This window comes from Aotus nancymaae, unplaced genomic scaffold (genome assembly GCF_030222135.1).
Source record: "Aotus nancymaae isolate 86718 unplaced genomic scaffold, 86718_ANA_hifiasm-v0.15.2.pri h1tg000028l, whole genome shotgun sequence".
Classification (NCBI taxonomy): Eukaryota; Metazoa; Chordata; class Mammalia; order Primates; family Aotidae; genus Aotus; species Aotus nancymaae.
The window spans coordinates 14,945,006-14,970,217 of NW_026988441.1; the positions used below are offsets into that span (position 1 = coordinate 14,945,006).

The 25,212-nt window shown below is 52.1% G+C and overlaps 1 protein-coding gene across 1 annotated transcript; it reads left to right on the plus strand.

Moving 5' to 3' along the window:
• Window positions 1–264: 264 nt before the first annotated feature.
• On the plus strand, window positions 265–25,159 carry SIRT2 (sirtuin 2). Its single transcript, XM_012435919.3, is given in 17 exon segments — window positions 265–418; window positions 1,495–1,541; window positions 6,540–6,588; window positions 6,879–6,992; window positions 11,653–11,694; window positions 11,835–11,941; window positions 12,052–12,108; window positions 12,640–12,708; window positions 20,735–20,864; window positions 22,631–22,690; window positions 22,960–23,015; window positions 23,194–23,270; window positions 23,355–23,406; window positions 24,064–24,134; window positions 24,246–24,312; window positions 24,436–24,496; window positions 24,499–25,159. Coding segments are annotated over 17 exon segments (1,215 nt in total). The 5' UTR covers window positions 265–402; the 3' UTR covers window positions 24,639–25,159.
• The last annotated feature ends 53 nt before the right edge of the window (window positions 25,160–25,212 follow it).

The window sequence follows — 25,212 nt, forward strand, 5'->3', positions numbered from 1 at the left end:
TCCAATGATAATATGCTGAATCGCTCGCTCCCTGCCCTCGCACCGTATCCTGACCAATCAGAGTATTTGGGAGGACTACGACTCACTAGCCGTTTTCACGTTTTCCGGGCGCCCTTTACCAACATGGCTGCTGACGCCGCGCCTTCTGGGACTCGTAGTCCGGCCCTCGCGCGCTTTCTTACCTAAGATTGGGGCGCTCTGGTTGTTGTACGAAAGCGCGGCTGCGGCCGCAATGGCTACTGGGAATTGTAGTTCTAAGCCCTGTCCCGGCCACTCCCATTTCTGGTGCCGTCACGGGACAGAGCAGTCGGTGACAGGACAGAGCAGTCGGTGACGGGACACAGTGGTTGGTGACGGGACAGAGCGATCGGTGACAGCCACGAAGGCTTCAGCACCGCGCCCATGGCAGAACCAGACCGTGAGTCGAGGACCCGGATGGGTGGGTCGGGCCGCGCCGGGGCCTAGCTGAAGGCTGCAGGCCCCGGGGCCCGAGGGCGGCCGCGGCGGGGCGGGAAGTAGGGAGCGCTTCGGGGAGTGGGATTCTGAGGGCTGTTGCTAAGCGATCTGTATCGCTAGGCTGGTGGGTTTCTGGGTCGCAGGGTGTTCAGGGTTGGTTTACCACATCCGCTTGCCAAGTTGCCAATAATGGCGTGTTTTTCGCATCTTGGTTGCTAAGGACCCTCGCTGCAAAGAACCTAAGTTGCCGCGGTCCCTGTTGCTAAGGGTACCTGATTGTTAGAGGCAACCGGAGGATGCTGAGGGACCCCTGTTGTCCCCTCCTATGGTTTCCCTTCGTATCCGCGCCTCTCCCAAACCTACCGCCTCCACTGCACCACTGCACCTCCCTCCCAAACCTGCCTCCCAGCCGAAGCGTCCCCTCCCTTCTCCCTTCCTTTCTAAACTTCCCTCTGCCTTGTAAATCTAACCCTTCCGCACACACGCTCACACACTGCCGTGTCCTTCCTAACTCCTCTAAGTGTTCCTTCATGCCCTGAATCCCCTAGGCAGGAGGTAGGAGGATCGCTTGAGCCCAGGAGTTTGAGGCTGCAGTGAGCTATGATCGCACCATTGCACTCTAGCCTGGGTGACATGAGCCAGACCCTTTCTCTAAAAAGTAAAAAACAAAGAAAGTCAGCGCCAGACACAATGGCTCATGCCTGTAATCCCAGTACTTTGGGAGGCCAAGGTGGTTGGATCTCTTGAGCCCAGGAGTTCAAGACCAGCCTGGGCAAAAGCCCCTACTTCTCCCTGTCTTCCTAAATCTTCCTCCCCAGCCTCTCTGCCCCTCACTAATCACCTCTCCGGGCATCACGTTGCATGCGGATAAGATCTTTTCTCCCGTCCCCTCCCTCCCTCTGCTCCAATTTTACCACCACCCCGTCCCAGTGTAACTAGGTTGGTGGGTGTTCTTGCCCCCTCACTGACAATTTGAACCCTTGTATTCCCCCCTTAATCGTTCTCCCCACTGTAACCGCCTCTGCTCCCCTCCCCCAGCCTCTCACCCTCTGGAGACCCAGGCAGGGAAGGTGCAGGAGGCTCAGGTGAGATGGGGGAAATGGTGGAGGGGAGGAGAGACATGGACTTGTTCCACATCCCGTGCTGGGGGGAGGTGGCAAAGGAGAGACGGTCACCCCAGGGCCCTTGGCTCATTGTCCCAATCCTCACGCCACCCAGTGCAGCTTTCTGGGGAAAGGCAGATTCTGGTGATTGTCACAGAAGAGTTTGCAGCCTCAAGTCCAGGCCTGCCCTCCCAAACTCTCCTCCTTCCTTGCCACTGCCTGCCATCCCTTCTGAACCAAATTTGTCCTGGGCCTGGAAGAGACAGGTGTCCCATTTGGTCTTGGAACACACAGATCTCATGGACAAGTAATGGGAAAAATGATCTCGCAGCATGATGATGAAAGGAACTCGGGGTAGGGGCGGGGGAGGCAGGTGCAGTGGCTTACACCTGTAATCCTAATAACTCAGGAGGCTGAGGCATGAGGGTCACTTGAGTCCAGGAGTTTCAGGCTGCAGTCAGCTATGATTGCATAACTGCACTGCAGCCTGGGTGAAAGAGCAAGACCCTTTCTCTAAGAAGTAAAAAAGAAAGAAAGAAAGTAACTCAGTGCCAGACACAGTGGCTCATGCTTGTAATTCCATTACTTTGGGAGGCTGAGGTAGGAGGATCACTTGAGCCCAGGAGTTTCAGACCAGTCTGGCCAACATAGGTGGCCCCCATCTCTACAAAAAATTTAGAAATTAGCCATGTGTAGTGTTTCATGCCTGTAGTGCCAGCTACTCAGGAGGCTGAGTCGGGGGAGGATTGCTTAAGCCCAGGAGGTTGAGGCCTCGGTGTGCCATGATTATGACACTACACTCCAACCTGGGTGACAGGGCAAGACCTGTCTCAAAAAAAAAAAAAAAAAAAAAGGAATAAAAAGAAAGAAACTCAGGGCACTGTGGGAGCACAGAGAAAACTTTCTGGGTCAAAGAAGATTCCAGCCAGACCAGTCCCTGGAGGAGTCTGCAGGCTGGTCTAGCTGTCAGACACAGCATAAGTGAAGAGTGACTTAGAATTTTCTTAGACAAGGTGAGAAATGGTGGTCCACACAGCAGGTACAGCTTGTGCAAAGACCTGGGGGCATGTAGGAGTGTGATGGTGTGTTCCATCATTGGGCGGCTGGTGGTGGTCAGCTCGTGATAGTCGTGGTTGGCGTTGACTGATGGCTTACTTAGGCTGGGCGCTGTTTAGTGACAAACGTGCCTCATCTCATTTCATCTTCCTGGCATCCCTGTGAAGAGAAATGCCTATCATGCCCATTTTACAGATGCAGAATTTGAGGCAGGGTTAAGTCACTTATCCTCTGTCCCTAGGCGACAGGAGTAAGGAAGGGTTTGAGGCCAGGCACGGTGGCTCACGCCTGTAATCCCAGCAGTTTGGGAGGCCAAGGCGGGTGGATCAGTTGAGGTCAAGAGATTATGACCATCCTGGCCCACATGGTGAAACCCCGTCTCTACTAAAAAATATAAAACTTATCTGGGTGTGGTGGTGCGTGCCTGTAGTCCCAGCTACTCAAGAGGCTGTGAGGCAGGAGAGGGAGGCAGAGGTTGCAGTGTGCCGAGATCACTCCACTGCACTCCAGCCTGGCACCTGGTGGCAGAGAGAGACTCTGTCTCAAAAAAATAAAAATAAAAATAAAAAAAGGAAGGGTTTGAGTCCCCCAGCGCTGGGCGCACCTCCTGCCAGCAGCTGCCAGGAGAGGTGGGCAGGCAGTCTCATGGGAGCCTGAAGGCACCCGCCAGCACCTCCAGCTCTCCCTTAGGCCAAGCTGCAGACACATGCTGGGCACAGGCCCTCCACAGAGCCTCACTATGTACAGCCTGAAAGAGTGCCAGCCCACCCACACCCCCAAGATTGCCTTTCAGATGTGGGGCGGTGCAGAAGTGGACATCAGAATACCTCACAAATGCACAGTGGAGCCACGCTGAGGGTATAACAGCCTCCTGTTAGACTGTGGCAAGTCAATCGCCTGGCCCTCAAAGCACCACCACTGTCAGAGAAAAAGGTTGAATGTGAAAAAGGAGCCTCAGTCCCTAAGAGAGAGATGTAAAATGCAGCATTGTCCGTCACAGGGCCAAACTGGAAACAGTCCAAATAGCTGTCAGTGGATGGGTTAAATGAACTATGGTTCATCCATACAATCCAATACCATGCAGCTGCTATGAAAAATGAGGTGAGGCCAGGCACAGTGGCTCACACCTGTAATCCCAGCACTTTGGGAGGCAGGAGGATCACTTGAACCCAGGAATTCGAGAGCAGCCTGGGCAACATAACAAGATGCTGTCTTTTTTTTTTTTTTGAGACAGAGTCTTGCTCTATTGCCCAGGCTGGAATGCAATGGCATACTCTTGGCTCACTGCAACCTCTGCCTCCTGGGTTCAAGAGATTTTCCTGCCTCAGCTTCCCGAGTAGCTGGGATTACAGGTGCGTGAAACCACTTCCAGCTAATTTTTATCTTTTTAGTAGAGATGGGGTTTCACCATGTTGGTCAGGCTGGTCTTGAACTCCTGACCTTGTGATCCTCCCACCTCTGCCTCCCAAAGTTCTGGGATTACAGACTGGCACCGTGCCTGACCCACTGTCTCTTTTTAAAAAAAAAAAAAAAAATTTTTTTTTTTGAAATTCCATTTGACCCAGCAAAAAAAAAGTTTTTTAATGGGATGGGCCTACGGTATATTGTTCTGCAGAAAACTTAAGATGTGGCATCGTTCTACGACCTATTTCTGTAAAAAGAGTTAGTTTTATACAGAGAAAACTGGAGTAATTACCATTAGGCATAGTTAACAATGGTTATCTTTTTTTTATTTCCTTTTTTTTTTTTTTTTTAAGACGGGGTTTCACCATGTTGGTCAGGCTGGTCTTGAACTCCCGACCTCAGGTGATCCGCCCGCCTTGGCCTCTAAAGTGCTTGGATTACAGGCGTGAGCCACCTTGCCCGGCCAACAATGGTTATCTTTATAATGGTGAGCTTGGGCAATTACAAGGCAAGTGCCCCAAGTTATACATTGCTGAAGTATACTCGAGTGTGGTCAAGGTTTTGCAGAGGTTGTCCAATCTCTCTTTCTCTTTGTCTCTCTGTCTCTCATTCTCTCTCGCTTTAAATAGAGATAGAGTCTCACTGTATTACCTAGGCTGGTCTTGAACTCCTGGCCCCAAGCAGTCTTCCTGCCTCAGCCTTGCAGAGTGTTGGAATTACAGTCATGAGCCACCGTGCCCAGCCGAGGTTTCGCAATCTTAAAAAGCAATTTAAAAAATTGTCCTATGTTTGGAAGGGAGGGTCTTATTCAAAAAAGCTTGGACACAAGGCAGTGAGTGGCCGGGGAAGGGGGTTGTTTGAGGGGGTGGCTTGGTCCGAACTGCATTTTGGTAAAACCCATGGCAAGGCCCAGCTGTGGCCCAGCCTGAAGCAGGCATTCATTCCGTGGTGGAGGGTTCTGGAGCTCCTACCAGGAGCTAGACCCTGTTCTCAGTGCTGGGCATTCAGTGGTGAACATGCAGACGAAGTCCCTGCCCTTGTGGACATCCTGGCAATTCCATAGATATCTGCGAAGACTAGAGAAGCCACAGAGAAGGGTCTTTGAAGTGGAGAGGAGCGGGCTGACCCAGACAGCCTCCCGTGCAGGGCAGCAGAGGGGATGAGGTGGAGACTGAGGCTGGGAAGCTGAGTGAGGAGGCTGAGGTAGGACCCCTGGAGAAGAGGACAGGCTAGACCAGGTGGAGCCCCAGGGAGGAAAAGGGGGTTGGCAGACAGACCCTTAGGCGGCTCCATGCTCTGGAGCTGAAGGGCTGTGGCAGGAGGATGAGGAGGGAGGCAGGAGCAGGAAACAGCTGGCAGACTGGGGGACAGTACGATCGTGTTGAGATGTGGCCTGGGAGGAGGATGGGCTTGAGGGAGATGTCAAGGCCAGTTTGAGACATGGTAGGAGTGACAGTCTGGGGGGTACCTAGGGCAAGGTGTCCAGGAGGACATGGAACCCCAGATCTGAGGGCAGAGAGATGGTATCATGAGTGAGGAGGCAGAGGCCATTGGCATGGATGGGGCAGGTAGCCCTGGGAAAGTGGAAAGAGAAAGCAGAGAGGCCCTGGACAGAGTCCCAGAGACCTGCCACTCTGGAGCTGGGCTGAGGGGAGGCTTCAAGAGGTGTTTGGGCCTCGAGCAGGGGGGCCCATAGGTCCTTGCAGTTAGCACCGAGGCTTTGCATTGGAACCATTTTCAGAGTGACTTGGGACATTATTCAGAGGGCCCCAGGGCTGCTGGGAAGGGGCAGCAGGCCCACGCTCCAGGGGACCAGGGGACAAAGGCAGGACCCCAGGCTGTGGTAACACTAACAGCAATAGCCAGCGCTTTCGGAGCACTTCCCCTGCTCCTGGTGCCACACCCAGCACCCCAGCTCCCTTTCCAAGGTGAGGGACAGCCAGACTTAGAAAATCAAAGTCCCAGCCAGGTACAGTGGCTCACGCCTGGAATCCTAGCACTTTGGGAGGCCAAGGCAGGAGATTTGCTTGAGCCTAGGAGTTCAAGGCTAGCCTGGACGACACAGAGACCTCGCCTCTTCAAAAAAAAAAAAAGAAAGAAAAAATTAGCAGGGCGTGATGGCATGTGCCTGTGGTTCCAGCTTCCCGCTGAGGTGAGAGGATCCCTTGAGCTTGGGAGGATCCCTTGAGCTTGGGAGGTTGAGGCTGCATCGAGCTGTGATTGCGCTAGTGCACTCCAGCCTGGGCGACAGAGCGAGACCCTGTCTCAAAAAAAAAAAAAAAGAGAAAAGTTAAGTCACTTGCATGAGGTCCTGCTCCTGGGGACTAGCACGGCCAGGACTCCCACCCAGGCAGCCTGTCCCAGAGCCCTTGAGCTAGCTCCAGCGCTGCGTCTCCACCATCCCACACTTCCTCAGGCTACCGTCCTGCCACAGCCTCTTGCCCAAACCTAGTATCACCCCCTCTCCTCCCTCCCTAATCTCACCTCTGGGGCCTGGCCACCCCACCCCACCCCTTCCAGGACTCAGATTCAGACACTGAGAACGGAGCCACTGGTGGAGAACCAGACAGTGAGTATCTTCCTTGGGGGACAGGCAGCGGGGTTCTGGAGTGTGGGGGGATTTTAGGGCAGGGTTGTGGGTGATACCTCTCAACTCCATGAGGAGTGACATTGAAAGCATGTAGCAGTGGGTTGGGTACCAGTGCCAGAGCAGGCTCCTGGAGGCCCCTGGCTGGGCTGGGTCTCTTGTCTTTAGATGTGGGGAGGCCGGGGACCCCAGGGCTGGGACCAGGGTGCTGGAGACATCCATGCCCCCAGCTGAATGCCCGTCACGCCGCTTTCTCTCTTCTTTCCGGTCAGTGGACTTCCTGCGGAACTTCTTCACCCAGACGCTCAGCCTGGGCAGCCAGAAGGAACGTCTGCTGGACGAGCTGACCTTGGAAGGGGTAGTCCGGTACATGCAGAGCGAACGCTGTGAGTCCCCTGTCAGGATTGGGCCACTTTGCGTTGCTCCTGAGCCCACGTGACCTCCCATCCCCAGCCATTTGAACCATTTATTGAAACATTTATTTATTATTTACTTACTTATTTATTTATTTATTGAGTTGGAGTCTCCCTCCGTCACCCAGACTGGAGTGCAATAGCGTGATCTTCGGCTCACTGCAACCTCTGCCTCCTGGGTTCAAGCAATTCTCCTGCTTCAGCCTCCTGAGCAGCTAGGGACTACAGGCACCCACCACCACGCTCAGATAATTTTTGTAGTTTTAGTAGAGACAGGGTTTCACTATATTAGCCAGACTGGTCTTGAACTCCTGACCTTGTGATCCGCCCATCTCAACCTCCCAAATTGCTGGGATTACAGGCATGAGCCACCACACCAGGCCGAAACCTTTTCTTTACAAGTACCTTGAAACCCAACTGGAACTGGCTTAAGCCAAAAAGGAGTGTGTTGGCTCTTAATCCATCTTGAAGCATAGTTGGGTCCAGGTGCTTCCACTTTGTTAAAAATCATAACTCTCGGCCGGGCCAGGTGGCTCACGCCTGTAATCCCAGCACTTTGGGAGGCTGAGGCGGGTGGATCATGAGGTCAAGTGTTCAAGATCAGCCTGCCCAAGATGGTGAAACCCCGTCTCTACTAAAAATACAAATATTCGCCGGGCATGGTGGCAGGCGCCTGTAATCCCAGCTATTCGGGAGGCTGAGAATTGCTTGAACCTGGGAGGCGGAGGTTGCTGTGAGCCGAGATCACACCACTGCACTGCAGCCTGGGTGACGGAGTGAGGCTCCATCTCAAAGAAATAAATAAATAAAAATAAATTATAACTCTCTGTGATGCTGTTTTTCTCATGTTGGGGTAAAGGTAACTACTGGCAGCTTCAAATGCAGGTTCCACCAGCCTAGGAGCTGCCATGGAGAAAGCACCTTTTCCCAGTAGTTCAAACAGCAGAGATTGGCTCCAATTGGCCCAGGTTGAGTCACATGCCTGCCCCCGTGCCTCTGATTGGCCAGACCTGGGTTGCCTCTCCATTGCTCAGTGAATTACTGTGCTCTGATTGGCCAGGCCTGTTTTATAAAATGAGGATGATTATAGTATCTAACTCATAAGGTTACTGGGGACTAAATAAATTAATATAGGACCAGGTGCAGTGACTCATGCATGTATTCTCAGCACGCCATCGTGGGAGGATAACCCAAGGCCAAGCATTCAAGACCCACCTGGGCAACATAGTGAGATCCCCATCTCTACAAGAAAAAAAAAAAAAAAAAGCCGGATGTGGTGGCCTTGCCTGTGTAGTCCCAGCTACTCAGGAGGCTGAGACAGAGAGATTGTTTGAGCCCAGGAGTTGGAGACTGCAGTGAGCTATGATGACACCACTGTACTGCAGCCTGAGCAACACAGTGAGACCCTGACTCTAAAAAAAAAAAAAAAGCAATACAATTTTAAAAAATAAATTCATAAAAATGCAAGTGCTTAAAGCAGGGCCTGGAACATAGCAAGAATTGTGGCAGGGTTCCCTGTGGTTATTATTACAGGAAGCTTGTTTCAAATGTGGTGGATAGGTGTCCACTTACTGGGTCACCATGAAATTTATATATATTTTTGTTTTGAGATGGAGTCTCTCTGTCACCTAGGCTGGATGCAGTGGCACGATCTCAGCTCACTGCAACCTCCACCTCATTGGTTCAAGCAATTCCCCTGCCTCAGCCTCCCGAGTAGCTGGGACTACAGGTGCCCACCACCACACCTGGCTGAATTTTTTTTGTGTGTGAGACGGAGTTTTGCTCCTGTTGCCCAGACTGGATTGTGCAATGGCACGATGTCAGCTCACCGCAACCTCCAACTCCCGGATTTAAGCAATTCTTCTGCCTCAGCCTCCCGAGTAGCTGGGATTACAGGCATGCACCATCACAACCGGCTAATTTTGTATTTTTAGTACAGACGGGGTTTCCCCATGTTGGTCAGGCTGGTCTTGAACTCCTGACCTCAGGTGATCCGTCCTCCCTGGCCTCCCAAAGTGCTGGGATTACAGGCCTGAGCCACTGTGCCCGGCCCTAATTTTTTGTATTTTAGTAGAGACGGGGTTTCACTGTGTTGCCCAGGCTGGTCTCAAACTCCTGAGCTCAGGCAATCTGCCCACGTCGGCCTCCCAAAGTGCTAGGATTACAGGCTTGAACCATCCCACCCGGCCTGAAATTTCTATTTCTTGCCACGAGTTGAGGTCACCAAAGTCTGAGAAACCAGGCCCTCAGCGGTCCTCGACTAGAACAATCAACCCTTTAAGGGTCCTGAACAGCCTTTTGTTGAGGACGTCTTCTCCAGCGTCCCTGTCCTCCAGCTGCTGCTGTCTCCCTCTTCGGGCAGCCAGGCCCGCTGCCCTGAGCCTCCCTCTCTGCGGCAGGCGAGTAGCTGTCTGCAGCCATCTTTTAGCATGGGCAGGCCCCAAAGACAACACAGGCAATGGCTACAAAGCATTTATTCCTCGCGTCCTCCTGCACCTGGATTCTGGGGAAACTGGCTCATGAGGGTGCCCATGAGGAGATAATAATGAATAGTTGAATAATAACATTTTTTTTATTGAGACAGAGTTTCGCTCTCCTTGCCCAGGCTGGAGTGCAATGGCACGATCTCGGCTCACCACAACCTCCGCCTCCTGGGTTCAAGCGATTCTCCTGCCTCAGCCTCCTGAGTAGCTGGGATTATAGGCATGCGCCACCACGCCCAGCTAATTTTGTATTTTTAGTAGAGACGGGATTTCTCCATGTTGGTCAGGCTGGTCTCGAACTCCCAACCTCAGGTGATCTGCCCACCTCGGCCTCCCAAAGTGCTGGGATTATAGGTGTGAGCCACCGAGCCCGGATGAATAATAATTAATTAATTGAGGCCAGGTATGGTGGTTCAGGCCTGTAATCCCAGCACTTTGGGAGGCTGAAAGCAGGAGGAAAGCTTGAGGCCAGGAGGTCAAGACCAGCCTGGGCAACGAGCAAGAACCCTTCTCTACAAAAATTTAAAGGTGAGGCTGCAACCCTCACCTCACCTCTCTAAAAATTTCTTTTTAACCACTTAGTTGAGCCTTCACTATTTACCAGGAACTGAGATCTTCATACCAGGCGCGGTGGCACATGCCTGTAGTCCCAGCTACTCAGGAGGCTGAAGTGGGAGGATCGCTTGAGTCCAGGAGTTCTGGGCTGTAGTATGCTATGCCCATCGGGTAGCCGCACTAAGTTAAGTTCGGCATCAATGTGGTGACCTCCTGGGAGCGAGGGACCGCCAGATTGCCTGAACCGGCCCAGGTAGTAAATGGAGCAGGTCAAAACTCCCGTGCTAAAAAAAAACAAAAACAAAAACAAACAAATAAAAAAAACAAAAACTCCCGTGCTGATCAGTAGTGGGATCGTGCCTGTGAATGGCCACTGCACTCCAGCCTGGGCAACATAGTGAGACCCTGTCTCTAAAAAAAAAAAAAAAAAGGTATAAAAAATATTAAAAATTTGATCTTCACATTATACCTGTAAAATCATTATGGGAGTGATCCGGATAGAAGAGGAAACGGAGGCACAGAAAGGTTGTGCCTCAGTGCAGGGTCAAACAGCTGCCAAGTGGCAGAGCCAGGATGTGAACCCAGGTCCCCTGAATCCAGGTCACATATAGCCACCACTGGATTCAACCAGGCCTGACCTGATGGCATCTCAGAGTCGAAGCTCAGGCTGAAGCTGTGGCAGGCTTTGTGCTCTGTTCACCTTTTCTGTCCTCCCTTGGACAGGGAAGACATACGTTGCAGACAAATATTATGTAGCCATTAAGTACATGGGTGCTGGGCCCAGACTGCCTGGGTTCAAGTCCTGGTTCCTCTTGTCTTCATCTTATGACCTTGAGCCTCCAATTTGCCTCCCGAGGCACCTGACGCACAGCATGTCACACTTGTGCCTGTCTATTAGCTGACGAGCAGATGCCGGAGTACTATGGCCTGGTGGCTACTCACCAGCCACCAGCCATTTCTGCTCAGCCTGAGGTTCTTATCCTCAACTAGCCTTTTCTCAAGTCCAGGTTGGCATACTTTCCAACAGTCGATTTTTGTTTTTTTCATCTTTTGAGACAGAGTCTTGCTCTGTCACCCAGGCTGGAATGCAATGGCACCATCTCAGCTCACTGCAACCTTTGCCTCCCGGGTTCAAGTGATTCTCCTGCCTCAGCCTCCCAAGTAGCTAGGATCACAGGTGCATGCCACCACGCCAGGCTAATGTTGTATTTTCAGTAAAGATGGGGTTTCACCATGTTGGCCAGGCTGGTCTCTAACTCCTGATCTCAGGTGACCCACCTGCCTCGGCCTCCCAAAGTTCTGGGATTACAGGTGTGAGCCACCGCGCCCGGCCCAACATTGGATTCTTTATCTGCTGGCTGGCTTTTCCACAGTCAATTGTGTGGCTTCTTCCCCTATCTGAGCCTGTTTTCTCATTTATAAAATGGGGATGTTAATACCATCCTCCTCAAGATGACTGGAAGGCCCGTAATGCATCTGAGATGCTTGCCCCAGGGCCTGGCATGGAGTAAATGGTGTCAGGAGCCGTGATGGGTGGTGCTATTGTAGGGACTGAGCAAATGGTGTCATACAGTGCATAAGTTCCTCTCCTCCAGGTCGCAGAGTCATCTGTTTGGTGGGAGCTGGAATCTCCACATGTAAGTACCCTCCTCCCCCAGCAGCCACCCCCAGGAATTGGGGAGTCCCTCCCAAGGGCCGGGGAGGATCCCTTTCTGAGCCTTGGCCTGGAAGGGTCAGTACAGTATAGACAGACTGCTCCCCGACCCTCCTTCCCCAGCTGCGGGTATCCCCGACTTCCGCTCTCCATCCACCGGCCTCTATGACAACCTAGAGAAGTACCATCTTCCCTACCCAGAGGCCATCTTCGAGATCAGCTATTTCAAGGTTTGTGCTCCCCCAGGAAGGGGTGTCTGTGAAGGGCATGGATGGGGGTTGCCTGGTTCCAACCCTCATCCTACCTGGGGCATCTGACCCTCTGGCTGTCTCTCCTACAGAAACATCCAGAACCCTTCTTCACCCTTGCCAAGGAACTCTATCCTAGGCAGTTCAAGGTGAGATTTTTTTTTTTTTTTTTGCAGGGGGTGAAACAGAAAGGGAGGGTATGCATGGGAAGCCCCCCAGGGCCCTGCAGACAAATATTATATAGCCATTAAGCACATGAATGCTGGGCCCAGACTGCCTGGGTTCAAGTCCTGGTTCCTCGTGTCTTCATCTTATGACCTTGAGCCTCCGATTTGCCTCCCGTGAAGTGAAGCTCATGTCCGAAGAGGGCTGCTGCAAGGCTTAGCTGCATTTGTGATGTGCTTGAGAGCCCGGGACCCTGCAGCCAGGCTGCCTGGGTGTGAACTGCAGCTTTGCAGCTTACGTACCATGCGACTTTGGCAACACAGTCCCCCTCCCTGTCCTTCAGTTTCCTCATCTGTGAACTGGGGATAGCGGTAGTCTCTCCCCGACACGGCTGCTGTGATGGTTCCCTGAAGGTAAAACAGTTGCAGTGCCTTGAACAGTTCCTGGCACATGACAGTGGCCTGTGGTTGTTCCCTACATACAATAATCAGCAGTGCTGTGGTTCTTCCCTGCAGCCGACCATCTGTCACTACTTCATACGCCTGCTGAAGGACAAGGGGCTACTCCTGCGCTGCTACACGCAGGTAGGCGGATGCGAGCGTCCTGGGAAGAGGATGGGTGGGTGGAACGGGCACCATGTCCTCCGAGGAGGAGCAGAGCTGCGTGCCCAAGAGCTCGGGTGGGGACTCCAGCGATGAGGGGCCAGGGATTGGCCTACTCCCTCCTTGCTGCATGACCGGCAGTGAGTCACGTCGTGTCTGCCTCAGTTTCCCCTTCTGTCAAACAGGGGCCAGAACAGGTTTGCCCTCTCGGGTCTGCAGTGCGGTGGCAGTGACCTCCTCTCAAGCACATCCCATGTATGTGTGATGTGGAAGGAGCCCATGGCTGAGGGGACTCTCTGTGTACTCTAGGTAGCCCAGATTGCACATTGTTGAAGGTGTTTCTTCCAAAGCGACTTCATCTAACAAAATCCATATACTATAACAGGCGTCCAACAAGTGCATGTTGTGCCTTAAGGAAAGGGCACCTTTTTTTTTTTTTAGATGGAGTTTTGCTCTTGTCACCTAAGCTATAGTGCAGTGGCACGAACTCAGCTCACTGCAACATCTGCCTCCCGGATTCAAGCAATTCTCCCACCTCAGCCTCATGAGTAGCTGGGATTACAGGTGCCTGCCACTATGCCCAGCTAATTTTTTGTATTTTTAGTAGAGATGGGGTTTCACCATGTTGGGCAGGCTGGTCTCGAACTCCTGACCTCCAGTGATCCGCCCACCTTGGCCTCCCAAAGTGCTGGGATTACAGGTGTGAGCCACCGTGCCCGGCCAGGAGCACCTTTTTATACTTCTTTATGCTTTACCCAATTATAAACATGGCTCGTGCATGTCAGATGCTCAGCCGAGGGCCTCTCCCTGGGGCATTCAAGCAAGGATGGCTCACATTGTTGGCTTTTGGCTTGAGGGGAGTCTCACACCCCTACCAGTGAAAAATTTTGATGGGCTGGGCACAGTGGCTCACACCTGTAACCCCAGCACTTTGAGAGTCCAAGGCGGGAGATCACTTGAGCCCAGGAGTTCGAGACCAGCCTGGGCAACATAGGGAGAACCTGTCTCTACAAGAAATACAAGAATTAACTGGGCATGGTGGCATGTACCTGTAGTCTCAGCTACTCAGGAGGCTGAGGTGGGGGGATTGCTTGAGTTCAGGAAGTCAAGACTGCAGTGAGCCGTGATGGTACCACTGCACTGCAGTTTGGGATACCTTGTCTCAAAAAAACAAGAAACAGATCAAAACAACCACAAAATGTTGCTGCTACTACCTGTTTTATGAATATGTATAGAAATTACATGATGTGGCTGGGCACCGTGGCTCATGCCTGTAATCCTAGCACTTTGGGAGTCCGAAGCGGGTGGATCACAAGGTCAGGAATTTGAGACCAGCCTGACCGACACTGTGAAACTTCACCTCTACTAAAAATAAAAAAATTAGCCTGGCGCAGTGGTGCGCACCTGTGATCCCAGCTACTCAGGAGGCTGAGGCAGAAGAATAACTTGAACCCCGGAGGCAGAAGTTGCAGTGAGCTGAGATTGTACCACTGCACTCCAAACTTGGCAACAGAGCGAAACTGTGTCTCAAAAAAAAAAAAGAAAGAAAAACAAAAAAATTACATGATGCACTACAGCAGTATTCATTCAAGCTCTAGATCATAACTCAGAACCTCAAATTATAAAACAGAGAGGTAACACTGAAAATAAATAGGTGTTCTAGTGTTTTCTCTCTGTACCTGGCAGTTTGCCACCTGCAGCCCCGAAAGCTACCACCAGGGGGAGAAACAACTCCCTTTAGGTCCAGATTTCTCAAGTGGGGCAGGTGTTCCCACCTGGGGATGGTGAGGCAGGTGTTCCTGCCCAGGGCTGGTGGGAGGCAGGGGGCAGGGGAGGCCTTCTTCTTCCAAGATGAGGAGTGCTGTGATGCCAGCACTTTGGGAGGCCAAGGCAGGAGTTCGCTTGAGCCCGTGAGTTTGAGACCAGCCTGGGCAACGTAGGGAGACTCTGGGCTCAGAATAAACCTTCTGCCCAGAGAGTCACCTTTATTCCAGGACATGGCTCAGATATGATAACAGCTTGCCTGAAGCCAAGTGCTTTCTGTGGTTGATGTCATGACACCTGCCCCAAGACCCTGCTGGCCCTTGTTTGTCAACTTCTGTCACAGTAAATGTCCACTGAGTTGATTCCCTACTGCAGGGAGGAGGGAGATGATGGACAGAATGGAGACACCGCATACCGAGCATATAAGGTGGTCATGGGTCCCTGGAGCACAGAAGGGGAATCAGAAACAGTGTATGTGTTTGGGAATGGGGGTGCTGATGTAAACCCCATCTCTACTAAAAATACAAAAATTAGCCAGGTGTGGTGGCACGTGCCTGCAATCCTAGCTACTCAGGAGGCTGAGGCAGGAGAATTGCTTGAACCCGGGAGCCGGAGGTTGCGGTGAGCCAAGATCAGGCCACTGCACTCCAGCCTGGGAGACAAAGGGAGACTCGATCTCAAAAGTCAAAACAAAACAAAAAAACAAAAAATGACCTATTGCATGTGATGATATATTATGTAAAGGTAGAAAAAAAAAGTTGCACTCTCCTGTCTCATGAAAGCACTTTATTCAAATATGTCACCCTGTTCTTCAACCTCAGCTACTTTTGTTACTGACCCAGTTTTCAGGAACACATTGTCTTTGCTCCTTTTTGAATTGTGAGGATGCAGCACTTTTGAAACTATGTTTCATGCTATTTTCTCTAAAGATACAAGTATCCATTCAAACATTTGGACAGTTGTCTTGTTCACTCAAGTTGCTGTGATCTCCACAGCCAACAGCTAATAGTTCTTTTAAATTATATACATGATATTTAGGCCGGGCATGGTGGTTCATGCCTGTGGTCCCAGCACTTTGGGAGGCTGATGCGGGCGGATCACTTGAGGTCAGGAGTTCAAGACCAACCTGGCCAACATGGTGAAACCCCACCTCTACAAAAAAATACAGATCTTAGCTGGGCGTGGTGGCACATGCCTGTGGTCCCAGCTACTTGGGAGGCTGAGACATGAGAATCACTTGAACCCAGGAGGCAGAGGTTGCTGTGAACCGAGCTCATGCCATTGCACTCCAGCTTGGGCAACAGAGTGAGACCCTGTCTCAAAAAATAAATTGTACGGCAGCATATGTTAGGAAGAATTTTAAAATAATAATAAATAAATAAATAAGGCCGGGCGCGGTGACTCACGCCTGTAATCCCAGTACTTTGGGAGGCCTAGGCAGGCGGATCATGAGGTCAGCAGTTCAAGACCAGTCTGGCCAACATAGTGAAACACTGTCTTTACTAAAAATACAAAAATTAGCCAAGCATGGTGGCACGTGCCTATAGTCCCAGCTACTCGGGGGGCTGAGGCAGGAGAATCGCTTGAACCCAGGAGGCGAAGGTTGTGGTGAGCCAAGATTGTGCCACTGCACTCCAGCCTGGGCAACAGAGCGAGACTCCATCTCAAAAATAAGGAAATAAATTATATTCATGATATTTATACTATACAAGAGGTTCTGTACTTGACTTTTTTTTTTTAACTTAACCTCTTATCTGGAAGACCTTTCCATCTCCACAGCAGCTTCATGCTTTTTTTTTTTTTTTTTTTTTTGGAAACAGAGTCTCACTCTGTTGCCTAGACTGGAGTGCAATGGCACCATCTCTGCTCAGTACACCCTCCGCCACCCGGGTTCAAGCAATTCTCCTGCCTCAACCTCTCAAGTAGCTGGGATTACAGGTACTCACAACCATGCCCAGCTAGTTTTTGTATTTTTTTTTTTTTTTAAGTAGAGATGGGGTTTCACCACGTTGGCCAGGCTGGTCCCGAACTCCTGACCTCAGGTGATCCACCTGCCTCAGCCTCCCAAAGTGCTGGGATTACAGGTGTGAGCCACCGCGCCTGGCCCGCTTCATGCTTTTTAAAAGCTTAGTCTAATTCTATTGTAGGCACTTCACTTTCGTTTTCAGGTTTAAATATAAATGTCACAGTTGGGGAGGGTACCCCAGCCCTCCTCACCACCACTTTACTCTTCTCAGCCTAAAAATAGTTCCATGAGGGAAAAAAAAAGTGAGAGCATTGTTTGAGAGGAGCATACTTATTTTTGAAACCATACAGAGAATATACTCAGGAAGTTGTGAATGGCAGCCTGTGAGCTGAGTGTCCTGTAGAACGCTGGGCTCACCAAGGGCGTCAGCCAGCCCGGGACCATGGGCCGAGCTGTGTGCTTTGATGTGGGGCAGCCACATTCACCCAGAGGAAGTGCCACCTTCCATCTGCACCCATGCACCATTTAGGCCTGGGGGCCACAGTGCCAGTGATGACTTTTCAGTTGGAAGCACAATGTTTCCAGACAAAAAAATGAGCTATGGTTTAAAAATCAAGCCTGGGCCAGTTGCGGTGGCTCACGCCTGTTATCCCAGCACTTTGGGAGGCTGAGGCAGGCGGGTCACCTGAGGTCAGGAGTTTGAGACCAGTCTGGCCAACATGGTGAAACCCCATTTCTACTAAAAATACAAAAATTAGCTGGGCATGGTGGCAGGTGCCTGTAATCCCAGCTACTTAGGAGGCTGAGGCAGGAGAATTGCTTGAGCCTGGAGGTGGAGGTTGCAGTGAGCCAAGACCGCACCATTGTACTCCAGCCTGGGCGACAGAGTGAGACCCTGTCTCAAAAAAATAATAATAATTAAAAATAAAAGTAAATAAAAATCAAGTCTGGGCAACATATCGAGATCCCATCTCTACAAAAAATATTTTTAAATTAACCAGGCATGAGCCCGGCATGGTGGCTCACACCTGTATTCCCAGCACTGTGGGAGGCTAAGGTGGGTGGATTACCTGCGGTCAGGAGTTCAAAACCAGCCTGGCCAACATGGTGAAACCTCATCTCTACTAAAAATACAAAAAAATTAGCCAGGCTTGGTGGTAGATGCCTATAATCCTACCTACTCGGGAAGCTGAGGCAGGAGAATCACTTGAACCTGGGAAGTGGAGATTGCAATGAGCCAGGATCATGCCACTGCACTCCAGCCTGGGCGACAGAGTGAGACTCGATCTCAAAAAGAAAAAAAAAAAAGAGCTAGACCTGGCAGTGCACACCCCCACAGTCCCAGCTACTTGGGAGTCTGAGGCAGGAGGATCACTTAAGCCCAGGATTTTGAGGCTACAGTGAACTATGATCATGCTACTGCACTCCAGCCTGGACAGCAGAGCAAGATCCTGCCTCAAAAAAATAAAAGTGTTGTCAGAGAATAACACAGAACGATTTTTGGCTCTCTTACATGCTGTTCAGTTATTTTCATGCACATTGCTTACTCACAGGTGAGGAAGTCAGTGGATAGATTGAATCAAGTCCCAAAGGCAAAGCCAGGATTTGTAACAGAGGGTGAGGGAGGACAGTTACTGGGCGTATAGGAACAGTGACAGTGACTCTTGTCTACGCTTTGGAGAGAAGGTGGTTGCTGGTAGGAGCATGGAAGGCAGTTAGAGCATTCATTCCGACCTTGAAGGGAAACAGACCCTTCCCATTATTCATGGAGTCTCTGAGAAACTTGTCAGAGCACCTCCCTTAGCAATGTTCCTCACAGCTGCAATGTTCCTCGAAGCCAAATGAAAGCTGCTCCAAAGCAGCTGGGTGTTTTAAGAAAAATGAGGCTGTACAAACGTCTGTAGAAAAGAACATTCTCACCTGTTTAATATGGAAAGTATCGCTGGGCACAGTGGCACGTGTCTGTAGTCCCAGCTACTTGGGAGACTGAGGTGGGAGGATCGCTTGAGCCCAGGAGTTCTGGGCTGTAGGGCGCTATGCCCGTCAGGTGTCTGCACTAAGTTCGGCATCAATATGGTGACCTCCCGGGAGCAGGGGACCATCAGGTTGCCTAAGGAAGGGTGAACTGGCCCAGGTCGGAAACGGAGCAGGTCAAAATTCACGTGCTGATCAGTAGTGGGATCGCGCCTGTGAATAGCCACTGCACTCCAGCCTGGGCAACATAGCGAGACCCCGTCTCTAAAAAAAAAAAAGAAAGAAAAGAAAAAGAATATGGAAAGTATCACTGTCTTAAAACAGCAGCCGGGCACAGTGGCTCATGTCTGTAATCCCAGCACTTTGGGAGGCCAAGGCAGGCAGATCACCAGGTCAGGAGATTGAGACCATCCTGGCTAACATGGTGAAAGCCCGTCTCTATTGAAAATACAAAACTTCCACTGTACTGCAGAGGATTTATAGTTTAAAAAAAAAGATAAAAAGAAAATACAAAACTTAGCTGGGCATGGTGGTGCCTGTCTGTGTTCCCAGCTACTCAGGAGGCTGAGGCAGGACAATCACCTGAACCTGGGAGGCAGAAGTTGCAGTGAGCCGAGGTCACGGCATTGCACTCCAGCCTGGGCAACTAGAGTGAAACTCCATCTCAAAAAGATAAAATAAAAATAAAACAGTGGCTGGGCATGGTGGCTTGAACCTGTAATCCTAATGCTTTGAGAGGCTGAGGTGGGAGGATCGTTTGAGCCCAGGAGTTCAAGACCAGCCTGGGCAACGTAGGGAGACCACCCCGCTGCCCATCTCTACCAAAAAATTAAAAAGATTAAAAAATTAGCCAGGCATGGTGCCATTTGCCTATAGGTCCAGCTACTCAGTGGGCTGAGGTGGGAGGATGGCTTGAGCCCAGGGGGTGAAGGCTGCAGTAAGCTGTGATCGAACCACTACATTCTATCTGAGTGACAGAGCAAAACCCTGCCTCCAGTAAAAAGAACATAGGTGACTATGCCATCTATGAAACAGGCCATATTAAGAAAGAACCCTGGCTACTGAAGAGGAAGACAGGGATGAAAGCCACAGAAGGGCCAGGCACAGTAGCTTACACCATAAGCCCAGCAGTTTGGGAGGCTGAGGCAGGAGGCTTGCTTGAGCCCAGGAGTTCTAGACCAGCCTGGGCAACATAGTGAAACCCTATCTCTAGAAAATTTTTAAAATCAGCCAGATGTGGAGGCTGTGGTAGGAGGATCACTTGAGCCCAGGAGTTGGAGGCTGCAGTGAATCGTACCACTGCACTACACCCCGGGTGACAGAGTGAGACCTTGTCTCAAATAAAAAAACATGGCCGGCGTGATGGCTCACCAGAAATTTGGGAGGCAGAGGCAGGCAGATCACGAGATCAGGAGTTCAAGACCAGCCTAGCAAACATGGTAAAACCCCGTCTCTACTAAAAATACAAAAATTAGCCAGTCATGGTGGCGTGTGCCGGTAATCCCAGCTATTTGGGAGGCTGAGGTGGGAAAATCACTTGAATCTGGGAGTTGGAGGTTTCAGTGAGCTGAGATTGCGCCACTGCACTCCAGCCTGGGCGACAGAGCGAGACTCGGTCTCAAAAAAAAAAAAAAAAAAAAAACAAGTAATCCCTCCTGATTCATTTATGTTAATGCTTGCCCAGAGCTGCCACATGCGGCTGTGCAGGGTGCATACTGCACAAGGAGGGGGCTCCATTTACAACAGAGACATTGTAAATTTTATGTTAATTTCAATAATTTCTGACAGGTGGCAATAAAGCCTCTGGCTCTAACAAAACACCTTTTTTTCTGAAAAATGGGAGCAAATGGCCCGAATTTGCAGAAAAAGTAGCCACGTGGGCTGAGTGGTCACGGGCCTGGCCTCATGGACAGATACGTTTGGGCCCCCGACTCTTTTTTTTTTTTTTTTTTTTTTTGCATTTTTTATTTTTTGTAGAGACGGGATCTTGCTATGTTGCTCAGGCTGGTCTTGAACTCCTGGGCTCAAGTGATCCTCCCACTCGGCCTCCCAAAGTACTGGGATTACAGGCTTGAGCCTAGCCTGGCCCCTGCCTTTAAGCAGCCATGACTGTCACCCTTTGAGTGGCACCATTGGGATGAACAGAAGAGTCTTCAGATGCGCCCTGCCACTTGCTTCTCCTCCCTCCCTCCTCCCTGTCCCCGCCACTCCACTGCTTCTTGTGGCCTCAACTGCCCACTGTGCCTTCTGGCCTATAAGTGGTGGCTCACTCCTGACCCCTCTTCCCTCCATCTCTCCCTCCAGAACATAGACACCCTGGAGCGAATAGCAGGGCTAGAGCAAGAGGACCTGGTGGAGGCCCACGGCACCTTCTACACATCGCACTGCGTCCGCCCCAGCTGCCGGCGCGAATACACGCTAAACTGGATGAAAGGTGAGGCCGGAGGGCATCCCGAGGGCAGGCGTCCCCCCAGCAGCAGGAGCAGGGGCAGGGTCTCCATGCAGCAGGCACCCATTCTTGAGTCCTGCTTAATGTTGACTGAATTGTAAACATTGTGTGTGGCTTTGACTACCATATCGGACAGTGTGGCAGGACCTGCAGCGTGAGAAGGTGAACCCAGGCCTGGTGAGGGTGAAGGCTGGGGCCGTCCCTAAAGACTGCAGGGCCTGCTACAGTCAGAATCCCTGTTCATGTAAGGACTGAATATATAGAAAAAAAAATCAGCCAATCCACATTTCCTGAATGCCAGAGAGAGATGATTTCTGACACGCATTGTGCTCATTCAGAAGCCACTTATTGCGGCCAGGCTCAGTGGCTCACGCCTGGAATCCCAGCACTTTGGGAGGCCCTGAGGCAGGTGGATCACGGGAAATCAGGAGTTCGAGACCAGCCTGGCTAACATGGTAAAACCCCGTTTCTAGGCCAGGCGTGGTGGGTCACGCCTGTAATCCAAGCACTTTGGAGGCCAAGGCGGGCGGATCACCTGAAGTCAGGAGTTCAAGACCAGCCTGACCAACATGGTGAAACCCCGTCTTTAAAAAAAAATTAAATAAAAATAAATAAATAAATAAACCTGTTTCTACTAAAAACACACTAAAAATTAGCCAGGCGTGGTGGCACGCGCCTGTAATCCCAGCTACCTGGGAGGCTAAGGCAGGAGAATCGCTTGAACCTGGGAGGTGGAGGTTGCAGTGAGCCGAGATCGTGCCACTGCACTTCAGCCTGGGTAACAAGAGTAAAATTCCATCTCAAAAAACAAACAAACAAACAAGAAGCCACTTATTCCACTTGTGGAAAGCCATTTCTGACATTCTTTATGCTGATTTAACAAAGCCACTGGTGTCCCTGTTGGATAAGGACAGCTGCAGCATTTGCAGAAGGGCCTCTGGAGTGCGGCTGTTCTGACAAAATGCCAGCTGAGCGCCCCTGGGCTGAGGAGTCCTGAATGGCCCAACTGCGGGCAGCTGGGGCAGGGTACAATTCACATTACCCCCGTTATGTGTCACTGACGGCGCCGTCACAGGCAGCACCCACGGTGTCATGCCGTCCATACAGAAACAGTTTAAAGAAAATTCCCGGCTACTGACATGGAAACAATGCTCTATAAATGTGTGCTGAATGAATGAATGGACAGTCGAGCAAATGACTTAGAATTCAGTGGGTTGCCAGTGACAGAAATGCTTGCGTGCTTTTTTTTTTTGAGATGGAGTCTCGCTCTATTGCCCCCAAAAAAATAAAATAAAATAAGGCTGGGAATAGTGGTTCACACCTGTAATCCCAGCACTTTGTGAGGCCAAGGTGGGCAGATTTGCTTGAGCCCAGGAGTTTGAGACCAGCCTGGGCAACATGGCGAAACCCTGTCTCTACAAAAAGTACAAAATTTAGCCAGGCATGCTGGCATGCACCTGTAATCCCGGCTACTCAGGAGGCTGAGGCAGAAGGATCACTTGAAGCTGGGAGGTCGAGGCTACAGTGAGCCATGATCGTGCCACTGTGCTCCAGCCTGGGCAACAGAGTGAGACCCTGTCTCAGGAAAAAAAAAAAAGAGGTGTTTCCTAAACAGAGTGGACACCCCAGGAAATGTCCAAGTGACGGAGATGTGCTCATACTAGCAGTGGAGGGGGTGGGGGTGCTGGACCTCCGGACCCCGGCCCAGAGCCTCTTCCTGCTTTCTCTCTCTTCCCCTTCCCCACGCCCAGGGAAGATCTTCTCGGAGGTGACACCCAAGTGTGAGGACTGTCAGAGCGTGGTGAAGCCTGGTGAGCCTCGGGCCAGGGTCCTGCCCAGGTGGATTTGGGTGGGGGTCCCCTCCTTCCTCTGACCCTTTCCTAAAGGCCACACCCCCACACATCTGGCCACCTCTGTCTCTGAACAGTGCCCCAGATCCATCCTGGGGAGAGTGGGGTCTATGTCCCTGGCCGGTCCCCGCTGCGCCCAGCTCCCACCCCAGCCTCCGGGTCTGCCCCGCCCCCACCTGTCCTCTCTTCCTCCCCATGTCACTGTCTCTGTCCGTCTGTCTTGGCCTCAGATATCATCTTTTTTGGTGAGAGCCTCCCAGCTCGTTTCTTCTCATGCATGCAGTCAGTAAGTGCCCACTGCACCGCCCTCCCTACCCCTCAACCCCCACCTCCTCCTGTGCTGGGCCCCTTGGGGGCAGCCTGAGCCCTGCCCAGGAAAGGTTACCTCCCTGGCTGTGGGGGGGCGGCGGAGGGAGCGGTGGCTCAGCCTGGGCAGAGGCTCCCGAGTTCACCCCTCTCCGCAGGACTTCCCGAAGGTGGACCTCCTCATCATCATGGGCACCTCCCTGCAGGTGCAGCCCTTCGCCTCCCTCATCAGCAAGTAGGTTGGGGGCTGCGGCTGGGAGGGTGGCTGGGCACCCAGGGCCAGGACTGACCCTGACCCCTCAGCTCCCCCTCCCGCCAGGGCACCCCTCTCCACCCCGCGCCTGCTCATCAACAAGGAGAAAGCTGGCCAGGTAAGAGCCCTTCCTCACACCCCCCTCCTCACTGCCTCCCGCTTCCCTCCCACCAGCTTCCTCAGAGGGAACCCCTGCTGCGGAATCGCAGCACTTTGAACTCCTCAGCTCAGACCCTGGGGCTCTAGAATCCAGAGGGGTCGGGTTCCAGACCTCTGGGACATCCACTACCCTTTTGAGCCAGTGATAGAATTCCAACTCAAACCAGCTGAACCCAGAATAGGAAGGCCAGGCTTCCAGGGCCTGAGGAGGAGGAGGCGGTGGGGTTGGGGGAGGTGGTCTCAAAATAAAAAACAAAGTCCACCAGGTGTGGTGGCTCACGCCTGTAATCCCAGCACTTTGGGAGGCTGAGGTGGGTGGATCACCTGAGATCAGGAGTTCGAGACCAGCCTGGCCAATACAGTGAAACCCTGTCTCTACTAAAAATATGAGAAACTAGCTGAGTGTGGTGGCAGATGTCTGTAATCCCAGCTACTCAGGAGGCTAAGGCAGGAGAATCAGTTGAATCCGGGAGGCGGAGGTTGCAGTGAGCCAAGATTGCACCATTACACTCCAGCCTGGGCAATAAGAGCAAAACTCCATCTAAAAAACAAAAAAGAAAAAGTCTGTGCTCTTAGCTCTCTCTTCCCTACCCCTGCCCCGCCCCCTCCCTGGCAGTTGGACCCTTTCCTGGGGATGATGATGGGCGTCGGCGGAGGCATGGACTTTGACTCCAAGAAAGCCTACAGGTGAGGCCCCACCTGGGGTCGCGGTGAGGTGGGAGGGAGGGCACAAGGCAGAGGAGAGGAGTGGGCAGGGGCGAGCCTGCCTGGGAACTCTGATCTCCTGCTGAACCGCAGGGACGTGGCCTGGCTGGGTGACTGCGAACAGGGCTGCCTGACCCTCGCTGAGCTCCTCGGATGGAAGGTGAGGAGCCAGGCGACCCCAGCCTGTCCTGAGCCCCGTCCCTAGACCCTCTCCCAGCCCCATCTGTCCTCTGACCCCATGATGCACAGTGACCTTTGACTTCTGCGACCTTTCCCCCTGCAGAAGGAGCTGGAGGACCTTGTCCAGAGGGAGCACGCCATCATAGATGCCCAGTCAGAGGCAGGGACGCCCAACCCCAGCACTTCAGCGTCCCCCAGGAAGTCCCCGCCACCTGCCAAGGAGGAGGCCAGGACGACAGAGAGGGAGAAACCCCAGTGACAGCTGCAGCTCTCAGGCGGGATGTCCAGCCCCTCAGGGACAGCTGAGCCCAACCAGGCCTGGCTCCCTCTTAACCTGCAGTTCTTGTCTGGGGAGCTCAGAACAACCCCCAGATCTCTTAACCCCCACCCCCAAACTGGGGTCCCAGCAACCCTGCCCTCCAACCCCAGCAAATCTAACACCTCCTAGAGACGAAGGCTTGGACAGGCATCTCTACCAGCCCCACCATCTCTAACCACTCCACTAATCATTAACCACCCCCACGGGGCCAGGCCTACCCCAGACTTCTAACTCTTCCAGGACAGGGAGCTTCGGGCCCCTACTCTCTCTCCTGCCCCCAGGGGCCTGTGGCTAAGTAAACCAGACCTAACCTACCCCACTGGGGGTGTGGGCCTCTGAATGAAACCTACACCCAGCATAGGGGTGTCTGAGCCAGACGGGCTCCCGAGTCCCTGCCTTCAACTCCCAAAGTGGGTGGTGGGCCCCTTCACATGGGACCCACTTCCCATGCTGCGTGACCAGAAGACATTGCTTGTTGGAGACAAATTAAAAACAACTAACAGTCGGGTCTGGCCTCCTGCTTCTTCTGCGGCAGCCGGGAAATCACTGAAGGGAGGGGTT